At 51.4% G+C, this 14,089-nt stretch overlaps 3 protein-coding genes across 3 annotated transcripts; 2 read left to right on the plus strand and 1 right to left on the minus strand.

The window, feature by feature from the left end:
• Positions 1-296: 296 nt before the first annotated feature.
• Positions 297-3,396, plus strand: PtA15_2A613 (uncharacterized protein; the record flags this gene model as incomplete). The annotated part of the gene is made up of 3 exons (XM_053166651.1): positions 297-649; positions 741-1,928; positions 2,073-3,396. The coding sequence occupies 3 exons, from the start codon at positions 297-299 to the stop codon at positions 3,394-3,396; spliced, it is 2,865 nt and encodes a 954-aa protein (XP_053017851.1).
• Positions 3,397-7,705: 4,309 nt separating this feature from the next.
• Positions 7,706-9,533, minus strand: PtA15_2A614 (uncharacterized protein; the record flags this gene model as incomplete). The annotated part of the gene is made up of 3 exons (XM_053166652.1): positions 7,706-8,215; positions 8,312-8,488; positions 8,562-9,533. The coding sequence occupies 3 exons, from the start codon at positions 9,531-9,533 to the stop codon at positions 7,706-7,708; spliced, it is 1,659 nt and encodes a 552-aa protein (XP_053017852.1).
• A 3,605-nt stretch (positions 9,534-13,138) lies between these two features.
• PtA15_2A615 (uncharacterized protein) lies at positions 13,139-13,846 on the plus strand (the record flags this gene model as incomplete). The annotated part of the gene is made up of 3 exons (XM_053166653.1): positions 13,139-13,151; positions 13,263-13,535; positions 13,614-13,846. The coding sequence occupies 3 exons, from the start codon at positions 13,139-13,141 to the stop codon at positions 13,844-13,846; spliced, it is 519 nt and encodes a 172-aa protein (XP_053017853.1).
• Positions 13,847-14,089: the final 243 nt, after the last annotated feature.

The following is a 14,089-nucleotide window of genomic DNA, read 5'->3' on the forward strand; positions in this document are numbered from 1 at the left end:
GTGGATCATACAGCCTGTGGATGGTGTACTGCACCCCAAACAAGCAACAGTCCCAACTGGGCTGTGTATGTATGCATGCAGCCTGGCCTGACATGTATGAGCCCTGGGGATCCCGGGCTTGTCTCAGCCCATCCAGGGGCATACAGGCTTGGCTGGAATCCGCAGTGCACCTCCCCGACTGGCTTAAAACCCTGCCCCTCCCTCCCCCCCCTGTGGCAGTCCCAGGGCTCCTGCTCCCTGGCTGCACACATCCACAAACTTCCCTCCACCCTCTCCTAGCTGCACCGAGGCCCGGCATGGCCCTGCCCGCCCCGCCGGACCCCCAGGACCCAGCCAGCTCATCTCGGCCCTCCTCACCGGCCCCGCCCCGCCCTCCTCAGCTCGCTACCATCTCCCAATCCGGCCCCTCCCTCAGCCCCAGACCCTCCCAGACGCGCCTCGACCGCTCCACACGGCCGAACCCACGGGTCTTCGGCCACATCGTCGGCGCGCCCCCCGGCTCGGCGTGGGAGAAGAGGATCGACGTCAGCCAGGCCGGCGTCCATGCCCCTGTCCAGAGCGGCATCTCCGGCACCGAAGACAGGGGCGGCGCCGAGAGCGTGGTCCTCAACGACGGCTACCACGATGGCGACTGCGGCGACATCATCTGGTAGGCTCGCCCTCTTACCTCTTTCCTTCTCGTTTCTCCACTTCAGATCGCACCTGACTTGAGGCTCTACACTCCACCCTTTCGGCGCCAGGTACATGGGATCTGGCGGGTATACCTGCGACGGCAAAAAGACGTCTGTTATGCAGAACAGCCAAGATCCCAACAGCAGCACGAATCGTGCGATGCAAGCATCGCTAAGGACTCGCAATCCAGTCCGAGTCGTCCGAGGTGCCGACGCCGGACATTCCCCATGGGCGCCCGAGAGTGGATACCGTTACGATGGTCTCTACATAGTCACTCGTTTCGATGTCGTCACAGACCCTTCAGGAAGCACGGACTACACATGTCTGCTCTTCCGCATGGAAAGGCTCGAGCGAGATCGCTACGCCCTCCCCATCAAGTGGGACATGTACGGACGAGCTGATACGAAAGCCCACGAAGGGCAAGAGCGGCTACGTGCAGAAGAGGCCGGCCTCAATACCCCCAACAACCTCCTCGAGCGGAGCAAAGTCCATCGCCCTCGAGACTCCCTCGGCTCCCAACCACGCCCTACGTCTGCCCAACACCCTCCGGCCCCTCGGCGGTCTCTACCCACTCCTTCCGAGCCACCACGGCCTCTTCACAACTCCTCCAACCACGCCCGCCCGCTCAATCCGCCAAGCGCCTCTACGACCATCCAACCGGAATGGCTAACAAACTCCACTGTGAGGCAAGCCCTGGGTAAACTCAAAATCCCTCGCAAGCTGCCTGCCCCACCTGCGGGGGAAAAGCCTCCATCTCCCTCTGCCGTACCAACACACACCTCTACGTCTGACCGTCCCTCCAGTCCACCCGTCCCGTCAACCTCTGCAGCTGATCCTGCCCCGGAAGAAACAGGGCTAGCCCACCCACCAGCATGTGCCACTTCTCCTGTGAGGCTCCCCGCAGCTGCCAACCCACCAGCTCGTCCCCTGGAGACAACACGGCCAATCCAACCCCCAGCCCGTATCGCGTCTCCTCCGGTCTCCCACGCAGATGTCAAACCCTCAGTTTGTTTTGGCTCTCCTCCAATCTCCCACACAGATGCCAACCCCCCAGCACGTACCTTGGTAAGGTCGCCTCCATCGCGGGCCCCGCACAGATCACCTCCCCCGAAAAACCGTATCGAGAGTCAACCAGCCAGGCGAAGTTTTCCCTCCGACTCACACCGGGACCATAGTCGCCTGCCGTCTCCCCCACGCAGAGCCTCCTTCAAAGCCAGGCCGAGGTCGCCATCCCCTAACCGGCGTTTCCACCCATCGTCAACACACCCCTACCCGCGGCCCCACGATCGTCTTGCATCTTCTTATCGGCCAGCCCCACCATCAAAATCAGGCCATCCTTCTCGCCCTCGCTCTCGTTCTCCAGCTCGTCGGCCATCCTTTCGACATTCCCCGCCGCGCAGACCGGAGAACATCCGTCCTCCTTCTCCTCCCCGGCCGTCCTCCCATTACTCACCACAACGATTAGCCCGTGCTCGTCACCGGTCTCCATCTCGTGACCGCTCGTCCTCCTCCCGGCCCTTCCTGCCACGATCGCCCGCTCGTGCAGCTGATTGGAGGCCCCCGCTCCGATCTGCGCCAGCCACCCGGAACAGCTTTGGGGATGTGTCGCGTGGAGCCGAGGTCCGTTCTCGATTGGACCGGTCCTCCCGCTCCCGCTCGCGAGTCCCCCAGAGCAACCCATCAATCCAGTCTCATGATCGATCCGTCTCCGCCCACCGCAAGGAACCCGAGACAGCGTGCTCTTCGGACATGTCGCTCAGCTCATCTGCTGCATCACGGCCGGAAATGGTGCTCTCCCCTCTGCCCTGTACCAGCTTTATCACCCAACCAGATGACCACCCGTCCTCCCAACACCGTGAGCCGGACCCAGCAGACACAACAACATGTCTGAGCTCGCCCATGTCTCTCGACTCCGACTTCCCAGCCCCGCGTCCGCCTGGATCACATAGCACCGGTCCTCCAGCCCTCCATGCAACGGAGGCGGGGTCTAAGAACGGTCCTGCGTGCAAAATGCCCTCTGCTGCTCTCTTCGAGCCGACCACTCCTGGAAGTATTCTCTCAGAATTCCAGGACCTTTCCACTGCGAATGACGAGGACCGAGCCAGCATGGAACTCGAAGTGGATGAACTGGAAGACGTCAAGCCTAATGTCGGCGACATCGCTGATCCTCAGCCAGCGTCTCCAACCGCCGAGAAGGAGCCCGCTGCGGAAGACCTCGATCTTGATGATCTCGAGGCTGCCATCCAGGTCTTCTTCACAGGAGATGTTGTGATGCTCGACTGTCCACACCAGTCTGGAGTAGGATCAAGGCCTGGTGGGTGCGATCAGAGACCGCATGTCAAGTGCGAGGTCTTCGAGTCTGAGATGGCCGAAGGGTCGACCCTGCGGGATGGAGAAGAGGAGCGGCGGGCAGAGGCAAGTGCGAAGAGCCCGCGATCGGAGAGCGCGTCGGACGAGCACCCGAGCGAGGCCACCAGGCTGTCGGCCTGCGCAACGGACGAGGCCATGGGCGGCGGACTCGCGCCGGCCGCAGCCCGCCGTCCGGAAGAAGACGACGAGCTGGACGTGGTCCTGATCGACTGCCGCCGCTGGCTGGGCGACGACTGGGCCGCCGAGGAGCGCTCCAAGGACCCCTTTCACAGCTTCCCCGTCGCCCAAAACCACGCCTCACAGGCTTGCAAGCTGGAAAGCTCAGTGGCCACTGGCATTGTTCTCATTGACTAGCCCCTCATCAACTGCTTTCCACCATCCTTGGACCTCTGGGCTGGAAAACTTCAAGTTGTCAACCTCTCAACCAAGAAAAAAGAAGTATATATCCACCAGCTGCCCTAATTTTTCCCACTAACCACTAGATAGTTTTTCTTCATCTTTTGCGGATACCCCGTTTCATTCAATGTGTTGTGTTTTTTTCAGGTTTTAGGCTTTTGTTTTCCTGTCCTCTCCTTCTTTTTCCAGCAGCAACCAGGGCATATTGGCATCAACACACACGCAGGCTCCAGACTACCCCAGAACCCCAATCCACGGTCCAAATGAAATAAACACAAAAGGATCTTGACCAACATTCCGCCAGCACTGGGAAGCTCCATGGCCATGTAGGGATAGTGCAGCAGCCTTGAGGCGTGTGCACCTGGACCTGGGAAGTCCGGCCCTACCCAATCAGATGTTGGGCCACGTTACGTGTGGGTAGGGCTCTGGGCAATTCTGGCACCTGGCCGGGTCTGGATGGGATCCAAGATTGCTCTACTGAATCCTTGAGTACTGGACTTGCTGGGTCCAGATGTTGGACCAGCTGCACCCAAGCACAATACACCAGATGGGATTGCTACTCTGGCCATGCTTGAGATGACAGTCAAGGCTTTTGGAGTTGTTATCCAAAGATCCAGCTTTGTGCTGCTAAGTTCAAAAGACACTGGCAGATAGCTGGTGTCATTAGGGGTTGTAAACTGCGGCTACAGATTGCCATTGGCACCCATCATCCTTGATTTAGTGCCTTTCTGCCCTCTCAGGTACCTATGATGAGTTCTACTTGAACTTTTACTCTGATGAAATCCACCACACCCATCATTGGGCACCTGCAAGGGCAGGAATGTATCTGCTGAAGGGTGGTCTGCCAACAGCTGCCAATGGCCATCTCTCACTGCAGCTGGAATGGCATTTGCAGCCCCACACCTAAAGCTTGTCTCCCACCCATGACTAAACACAAGTTTCACTCCTGATGACCCCAACAGTAGAGATGGCAATTGAGAGTGGGGTACCTGCCCTGGGTACAGGTACCAGGTCATTTTTTTGCCCAAACCAGACACTCAAACCTGTCAGCCTTAGAGTCAGCATTGCTGACCTAAATTCTGCCTTTTCTGCATTTTTACACATGAATAACTTCATATCTTTTCCATCTTGAGATATACCTTTGTTTAGACTTCAGATTCTGTTTCCTCATGCAATTTTAACCTTAGTCACAACTTACCACTTCTTTATAACTCTACTCTCTCCCTGAGTTCTTGAGTTATGGAGCACCTGCACAGCTGTGACGTGTAAGTGCTACCAGGCATGCCGACCACATGTACATATGTAATTACATAATCAAACTGTGAAAATTTTCAAATTCAGGATCCCCCTTGCATCAGGAGGATACACAGACTTCAGACAACCAGAACCACACCCCAGATAACCCAGGATCACCACCAAAGAGGATACCACACTCCCAGTACACCTACCATGTCACAGGCGCCTACACCACAGGTTGAAACTTTTGCGTGGCCACTTGTTGGCTTGACCCCACACTGTGCCGCGGTTGGGCACTGGTAAGGCATAACCTGATCTGCACAATCCTACCAGATTGGGCTGCCCACTGTCAAAAACTGGCAAGGCTCCAATGTCAGCCTACCCGCAATCATGCCATCGGCTTGACCACATTGATCTAGACAAAGAAAAATGTACAATCCCACCAAATCAGTCTGCCTGGCATCAAAAACTGGCAGGATTCCGCTGTTGGCTTGACCGCATCACGTTAGAAAAAGAAAACATATATTTTCTGATGTCTTTTTATAAGCCTCTTTGAATATCAGGAAGAGACTACACATGTCATGAAAAAAGAAACATCTACAAACACTTGTAAAAAAAATTCAGAAAAATGGAATCCACATGGTTAATTTAGAAAATTGCACGAACAAATATCCAAAACTTTTTTAATTGTCTTTTTCATAAACCTTGGACCATTTTTTTTTTTTTCTATTATGGACATAACAGGTCGCAGATACTGGCAGATACTGGTCATCTGTAAAATGGCTGCCAAGTTCCTCTGCTCTGGTTCCGCACAGAACTCTGTCTTTGGATATTCAGGGGGGTGGATAAACCACATGTAGAAGTCCGCTCAATTGGACCCATGTCAGATTGATCCCACCGGTATCAACCTACCGCGAACCCACCTCCTCCCCAGCCCCCCAGTAAGTAGCCAGCGGTTCTCTCCCCGCAGCCTCCCACAATCCACCAACAGTCAGCATCCTCCCCTCCATTTTGCAAATTGGTTCCTCACCCGCCATGGGTTACCGGAAGTACAACCCTGGTACTAAGATCGCGGCCGTCCAAATGCTTGCCCAGTCATACTCCAGACCCTCAATCTGTGAAGCGCTTGGTTTTTCAATCTCGCGTCAATCTGTTGACCGCTGGATGCAAATTTATAATGCGACTCAAAGAGTCATTCGAGATCCATCCGAATACGAAAAAAGAGGTCCCACTCGATTACTCACTACTGAAGACCGGGTTTTCATCAAAGAGTTGATTCGTTGTGAACCCGGCCTGTTCTTGGACGAGTTGCAACAGTGCCTTTATGATGAAACCGACACCCTTTTGAGTCTCGCGACCCTCCACCGCAACCTTGTCAAGGATATGGAGATCACTTTGAAGAAGGCCAATACTGTGAACGTCAGGAAATCCCTTGTTGCAAAGAACATTTTCGTGGAAAGCATGGCGACCGTGCCTGCGGATTATCTAGTTTTCACTGGTGAGCTCAACAGTCTCTCTTTCCACGCCACATCCTGCCGCTTGGATAGCTAATTCCTTCCTTGATGTGCAGATGAATCATCTATCTGCTCGAAGGATTTGCTGCGCAATTTCTCTCGATCCACCAAGGGAGATCAAGCTGATAGGTCAATCGTCGACCCCAACGCAACCCAATTCACACTTATACCTGCCATTGGATTCAACGGGCTCCTGGCTTTAACGGTGACCAATCAAAATGTCAAGGGACGTAACTTCGCACATTTCTTGAAGTATGCTCTGGTAAGCTCCCTCTCATGCACATTTTCTTGGGATAATGTGAGTTTTGCTCTGACCATCATTTGCCCTTTTAGCTCCCCCAAATGAACCGCTATCCAGACATCAACTCGGTCCTGGTGCTGGATAACGCGCGCATCCATGGTGGTGAACGGATTGTCGAGTTTTGTCAGAATGCAGGCGTCAAGTTGATGTTCCTCCCAACCTACTCCCCTGAGCTCAACCCCATCGAGATGTGTTTCTCTCAGGTCAAGTCCGATCTCCGACGCACTCAAGCCCTGGTCGGCTGCGCCAACTCCAACTGGGAAATCGAACGCACCACGTATTGGGTCATTTCTGCCAGCCTGTGCCACAAGCTGTACAAACATGCCGGCTACAATTGTCCGGAGATTGACGCCTCAGATTCGGACAATGATGATATTCACTAGTATCATTTTTCTGAGTGATTTCACCTCTTAGTCATCTTATATCTATATCACCCCAAGTCTGCATTAGCACCTCAACAAAGCCGCAATAGTTTAGTCCGTTGCCTCTTCCTGCTCTTCACTTGAGCTCAGAAATTAAATAGGGATACTTCTTTTGAGCTTTGAAATTCCAACGGAATAGCTCTTCACTTGAGCTCAGAAATTAAATAGGGATACTTCTTTTGAGCTTTGAAATTCCAACGGAATAGCTCTTCACTTGAGCTCAGAAATTAAATACGGATAATTCTTTTGAGCTTTGAAATTCAAACGGAATGTGTGACACAATAACATTTTCTTTGCATGTTGAGGGAAGTAGTGCCCGTTTCAAATAGGGACATTAGATTAGCAGCGAAATGGACGCTGTAATGTGAGACACTGCGGATGGTACCTTCAGTAATCATCTCTACGACTCTCACATCCCTGTGCGCACGGAGAGGGCCAGCTGGGGCTTTAGCATAGTGAGCCTGTCTTGCTGTTTGAGTTGGGCCGTATGTTGGCGTGGCGGCAGCAATACAGCGGCCTCTTTGAATCAGATGTAGATGAGTATTTGCAAGTAGCCTTGTTACTTAATCAAATCACACCGCACAAACACACACAGACAGGACTATTTTTAGGGATATATATTGTAGGATAACCAAGCAAAAAGGGGGCAAGAGAGCAAGCAAGGCACACACGTAGCGATCAATATTTGAGTAATATGAGAGATGAATAAAAAACATAGGAATAAATAAGGCAAGACGAACGATGGTAATAGGTAGAGCTTCAGAATAGCGGCCTAATTACCTAATAGTAGTATGCTACGGTCGTCCATGGGTAAGGCTGCGATGGTATGGATCAACCCCGCCACGGAGCCTCGTGAGGGTCCCCACGCTCAAGCCCAATTTATCCATGTCGGCATCGCGCAAGTATCCAGGGGCAAACATCGTGTAACTGTCGATATCCTCTCTCATCAAGCGGTCCAAGGTCTCGGTGGGATCCGACACCCCCGCAAAGTTTAAGTAATCTAACAACGAACCCGCATTTTCCGCAACGGATCCGGGGCCCAAAACCACGGATGGATTGACCTGGTTACCGACAAGAGTGGGATCATCGCCACTCGTTGTTGCCGGAGGTGGAGCCGGCGGGGGCGCGGGAGGATTGAACCCAGTGGTTGCTTGGTAGACTTGCATCATAGTCGCCACAATATCAGCTGTATTCATTTGCGGTGCTGCGTCCGAGTGTCCGGCCAACCCCCGCTTGGGTTTGCGAGTGTAGTATTTGATCGACCCCGGTGGCGATAGTAAGCTGACCCCTGGCTCCTGATTATGCTGGGGATATAAGAATGGGCATTGGTCAGTCATGAAAAAACTAGCCAAGACTCAAAATCACTCGGGAAACACATGGCACTGACAGAAAAAACTCACCATCGCTTTAGCCCATAAGGCTACATTTGCCGGCGTGAGAATGATATATCGATTGATGTCGATGGGATCCGGATAGACCGGATGTGAAGGGTCAACACCCGTGTTCCTCTTGTACTTATTGAGGATGTCCTCCTTGATGATTGCTTGGGCCTCAAACTCTTCATCACAGGAATCTCCCTAATAATCCGGGGAATAGAGTGGTCAAGTCAAAAGAAGCCACATAGAGTAATCATACATCATATTAACTCACCTCAGAATCAATGTCATCAATTGACCCCGTGCCTAAGGAACCAGACTGAGTCAAACAAGCCCGAGCTCGAGACGCCTGAGTCACTGCACGAGCCTCGTTGCGCCGGACGGTTTCCGCGAGCAAGTCGTTACCTTTGGCTATTGCAATCTTCTGGCCTGGGCTTTGCATACTCATGCTAACCCCACCTTTGTTCGCCTTTTTGACTGTGATGCTATCGATCCAGGATGTAAAGGCGGTGTGATCGGAGAGAGGTCTTGGCGAGGAGTTTGGCCAATCTTTGTTTGAGTTGATATAAGCGGTCCAAAATATCGTAGGCGGGCTCGAGTTTGTGCCCTCGTTGAGCACCCTAGCCGCGTTGGAGTGATCCCTGGATGCAACCACGCCAATCTGTTGAAGGAATGAGGCATACGTGATTGTACGGCAGTCAAAGATCAAGGCAAGAGCCTTTGCTGATTGGATTGCCTTGTGTACAAGTTTTTTCTGTTTGTTTTGTCTTGAGCCGTACAAGACAAAAGATACATTACAGGTGAACATGTGAGGTGTTGTGGGCAAGCACGGAAGAGGTGGGTGGTGAGGCGGGGTTGGTTGGATTGGGGGTGGATGTGGAAGGGGAACAACGTTGGCCGGTAATTCATCAAGATCTTGATGTCCGGCTTGAGTGTACGGCGGAAAGAGGTCGTTGTCGTTGACACTTGCTGGAGGGTGGAAGGCACCTCGCCTAGCTCCTGAGGCCGGTGGAGGGCGGACCATGTGTGAAAAGGGTGTGGTGCTGGAGTAAACGGGATGAATGTTGGAGTTGTGGCCATGCGGATCGGTCAAATCGGTCGAAACTAGTGGGAGGGAGGGGGCATGAGCGTGAAAATAGCCGTTGGGCGGACCACAAGACTCTTTGAGGCGTGGAGGGATCAAACTGGGGTGGATCTGGGCCAAGGATGGCAAATCGGGGTGGTCGCAAGCGGTGAATTGTGACATTTCATCAGTTTATTGGGTGAGGGGGAGGAGAGGGGAGGGGAAGAATTGTACGCACCAAAAGAGCTCCATCGACTCTGTCAACTGACCCATGTCCTTTGGAACCTGACCCACCAATGAGATGTGCTCGAAGGACTTGTGATGCGGTCGCGGTAGGTTGAGACCAGTGGGATCAATCTGACAAGGGTCCAATTGAGCGGACTTCTACATGTGGTTTATCCAGCCCCCTGAATATCCAAAGACAGATTTCTGTGCGGAACCAGAGCGGAGGAACTCGGCAGCCATTTTACAGATGACCAGTATCTGCCAGTATCTGCGACCTGTTATGTCCATAATAAAAAAAAAAAAAATGGTCCAAGGTTTATGAAAAAGACAATATCATAAAGTTACTAGCCCACGCAGTAAGAGCTGGGTTACTGCCATCAACACATGGTGAAGGTTGTGGGTTCCAGTCACCTGGCTGACAGGTGTGATTTTTGAGCTCTCACCACTGTTGCAGCCAACATTGAGCCAACAGACTGAAGTCAAGCCGCCAAAGTGCCGCTAAGTGACCGCGGTCAAGCCACTGCAGAGGTTCAAGCCGCCTGCGGGGGATTACACCCCCCCCCACCGTTAAGGTGATTTATATAGGCCAGCGGTGTAGAATGTCCACTCACTGCAGCACAAGCGGAAATGCAGTGGGGCAGCTGCACAAATTCTTGGTCTACATATCCAAACAAGGCAATAAGCATGCATGCTTATGCATCTCATATGTAGGCTGAGGAAAGACCTTGAATGTCCAGCTAATCAAGCACGCAGAAAGGAAGGAAATGCAGTGGGGTGGCTAAGCAAATGCTCAGTCTACATATCCAAACAAGGTGATAAGCATGCGTGCTTATGTGTCTCATGTGTAGGCTGAGGAAAAACCTTGAATGTACAGCTAAGAAAGTACACAGAAAGTCAGCAAACGTGAAGGGAGGTTTGCAAGCTATTGAAAACTGGCTACACCAGTCATGAAGAGCTTTATTCATAAGCTATTGTGTTATATGAGTCATTGATGAACCTCTGTATGGTCATGGAGAGCTGCAGCTTGATTTGATGACTTGGTGATTGAGGGGGTACTTCTGGTGTGTATGTATTATAGCACCCACGGGCATGTTCCAGAGCCTTGTGCTCTGACATCTTTTTGAGACCCCAAGTAAGGGGGCTTACACAGTGAGGGACTCCTGTCCGTGCTGAGTGGTGGCAGTTCTGTGAGGGGAAAGTGCTGGTGAGAGCTGCCCTCTTGGTGGGTTTGATTTCTGAGAGCTGGAGATGATCAAAGATAGCTGGTTGGAAGTGGTGTTGAGAGGTTTTTCAAGGTTTTGGTCCTTGGCGGCAGTCTGTTTAGTTTACAAGGATTCTGATGATGTGAAAGACTGGAAGGAAGAACTTGGAGACTCTTGAGATGATCAATAAACCCACAGTAGGTGCTGTGTTAGGACCAAGAAAGAGAATGTGAGTGAAGAAGGAAAGCAAGTGGAATAGAGGAGAAGAGGGGCTAGAATGGATGGGGAGGATCTTGATGTCTTGGCAATCTTGGGCTTTGGGCCTTGAGGCATGAGTTCTTGAGAGTGGATCTTGAGCTGCTTGAGGTTCTTGAGAGTTATACCAGTGAGGCCTGGAAAGATGAATGATGTGCCATCTCCCAGATGGGTCACCACAACAGTCATATAGAGTGGATTAGTATTAATATAAACAAGCATTTTTGGCTAATATGTTGATAAATAATATGTATCAAAAGTGAATGGATTCTATTTGTGTACAGACCCAACTAGCCCCTCTCTGGTGGGTGACTAGCAAGCTGCTAACTTCAATTCAAAATGTTTGGGCTAAACCTGTGGGATTTACAGCTACACAACTGCTGCCTCTGTGGAGATGCCCTTAGTGCGTTGTTACACCACAGGTTAAAATTGGCTTGAATGATTTTTAGGGTCACACCACGGGTTGAAATTGGATTGGATTTTTAGTTTTTGCACGTCAGCCCCCCAGCAGGGTGACAATGAGGTTGGGTATGACCTGCTTTCCCTGGGTTTGGTGAGAGGGGAGCAACAATCATTGTGTGAAAAAGTGTTTCATGGTTTCACTACAGCTTTTTAAGTCCTGCCAAAAATCATGAGACATGTGTGTGTTATGAGCCATAGCATGAGCTCCACAGCTCAGCCTCTGATCATGTACATATCACTTACGTCTCACAGACCACATGGTTTGAGAGGCTGGAGATCCAAGCTCCTTGCTCATCCTGTTGGGTCCAGAACCCTCAGACTATCTCTTCAACCTTTCCTCAGATCAGACCTTATGGTTCTGAGGAGTCAGGACCAATGAATGCCAACTGTCTTGGTTCTGAGAACCAATATGCCAACCATTTTGGCTCTGGCAGCCAAATTTATGTGGGAACCATGTGCATTCTCTTGCAAAATGGTTTTTGGAACCAAATTGGTTCCTGAGCCAAATTCATTCCAATTTGATTCAAAAAACCACTCTCTGACCAATTTAGTTTTCAGAACCACCTTGAAAACTTTTGTGCACCCATGGTGTAAATCTCTCTTGGTGGTCGGCAGCACTCTGCAGCTCGCCAGCCCTGCAGAGCTGTTAAGTTAGGGTGTTACCGCCCATGACAATTGGCTCCAATCAGCTGAAAATCAAGGAGCCCAAGAGCTCCCTGCGACTAGGGCCGTGTTCCATTTTTTTTGTTTTATCTTCAACCTCGTTTTTTGACGGATTTTTGTGAGAAAATCATAACTGAATCTGTGATACTGGAGAATCTGAAAAAGGTCAGATCAGGTTGAATTATCACGGGATCAAGTTACAAGATCTGGAATTTCAGATTTCACAGGGAAATCTGGACTCTGGAACTCTGAATCACTTTGGGGATCTTCAGGGACCCAGATTTCCCTGTGAAATTTGATATCTGGTGACAGGACCCCGGAAAGCCCCAACCAAGCCGCCTCATGTAATTTTTGCTGATTTTGGGTTTTGGATATGTGGGGAAATTGGGTTTTCCCCAATTGAACCCAGTTTGGATGTGTAGTACATGAGGAGGATTTTTTGGGAGAAAGCCCCAACGGGGCAAAATTAGACAAAAAAAGCCTTTTTTTTGGCCAGGAACTGGGTGACTTCCCGTGGGATCTGGCACCCTCCCAGATGCCGCTTTAGACCCGAAAAGTCTAGATTTTTGCAGGGAAATCTAGCTTTTTGGGCTCTAGATTGTTTCTGGGAGACTCCCAGATCTCGACGGGAAGTCATCCACTGAACCCAAGACCTACATGGTTGGCTTTTCTTTCCAGGCAAGCCCAAAATATACCAACTACATTAGGAACATCTTGAAAAATGAACCAATCTTGATACTTATCCTGTGATTTACATGAGGAGCATTTTGCAAAAAAATGTCCCCCGGATACGTGTTATGTACATGAGGCGGCTTGGTAGGGGCTCTCCGGGGTCCTCTGGTGGCTCAGATCTGACTTTCCAGATCGACGGTAAGTCCCTGGAAGTCCTCAGTATTCGGACAAACGCAAGAACGTGGGGCCCGGATCGCAACCCTATGTATGTAAATACCTGCGATCACGGATTGCTGCCACCGGGCAGCGATGGCCACAGCCGGTCAGCTCGTTAATCGATCAAGCCCTGGGATCCCGCCCTGCCAATCGCCAGCCCGCCGAGAACGATGATACGACAACCGGTGAAAGCTGGTCAGCCTCGGATGAGACAAAGGCTCGCAAGACCGAGTTTCATGGCGCGACCAACAACGGCCCTTCCTGCCATATGCCATAAATCATAACACCTCCTCCGATCTCCTCGTCGTCTCCCACAAGAAACTGCACAAACTTGCAGACCTCATCAACCATCATCGGAGCACCGTCGAGCAGGCTGTCATCCCGATGCGCTTCAGTCACAAGGCTATCGCCGCTGAGGTACTCGAACTCCTCCTCAAAGCTAAGCTAGATGTCATTGAGCGCGGTTTCAAACCCAATCGATTGGTCGTCGGTCAACTCCCTTCGCACCTCATCCCTAGCATTGTTTCCACGCAAAATAAAAGCAGCTGATATATAGTATATCGACCAGCGGAAGCTTCGGTGACCAAGGGCCTCCACACTACTGAGCTGCAAGTACGAGCTCGTGGAAGACACGGGAAGATCAGCCATCCGACAGCCAAGTTCAATATGACCCTACGCAAGCCGACTGACCCGAACAAGCTGGCACTCCAACGAAGACTGACCTTGAAACAGGCCAGCCTTTGGCTTAGTCAACGTGGTATAATCGCTGGTAGCCCCTCAGGGTCCCCGCTGATAGTGTGACTCCTTCCTCTGCCGCTCACCGGCCATTCTGGGGATGGTAGCCCACTTTCTTACCTCATTTTCAATCTCCGCCCCTAGAATTGCATTACTTCCTTTTTTTTGTTGTCAGTTCGTCTTGATCTTGTTGGTTTTGAAAATGACTCAGTTCTATTACTGTTGTTTGCTTGGGTTGAACTGGCTTGAACAATGCTCCTAGACGAGAGCCTGAGAGGAGAAAGCGACGGGTTCAAACTTCAACGGTGA

The sequence above is a fragment of the Puccinia triticina genome, chromosome 2A (genome assembly GCF_026914185.1).
Source record: "Puccinia triticina chromosome 2A, complete sequence".
Lineage (NCBI taxonomy): Eukaryota > Fungi > Basidiomycota > Pucciniomycetes > Pucciniales > Pucciniaceae > Puccinia > Puccinia triticina.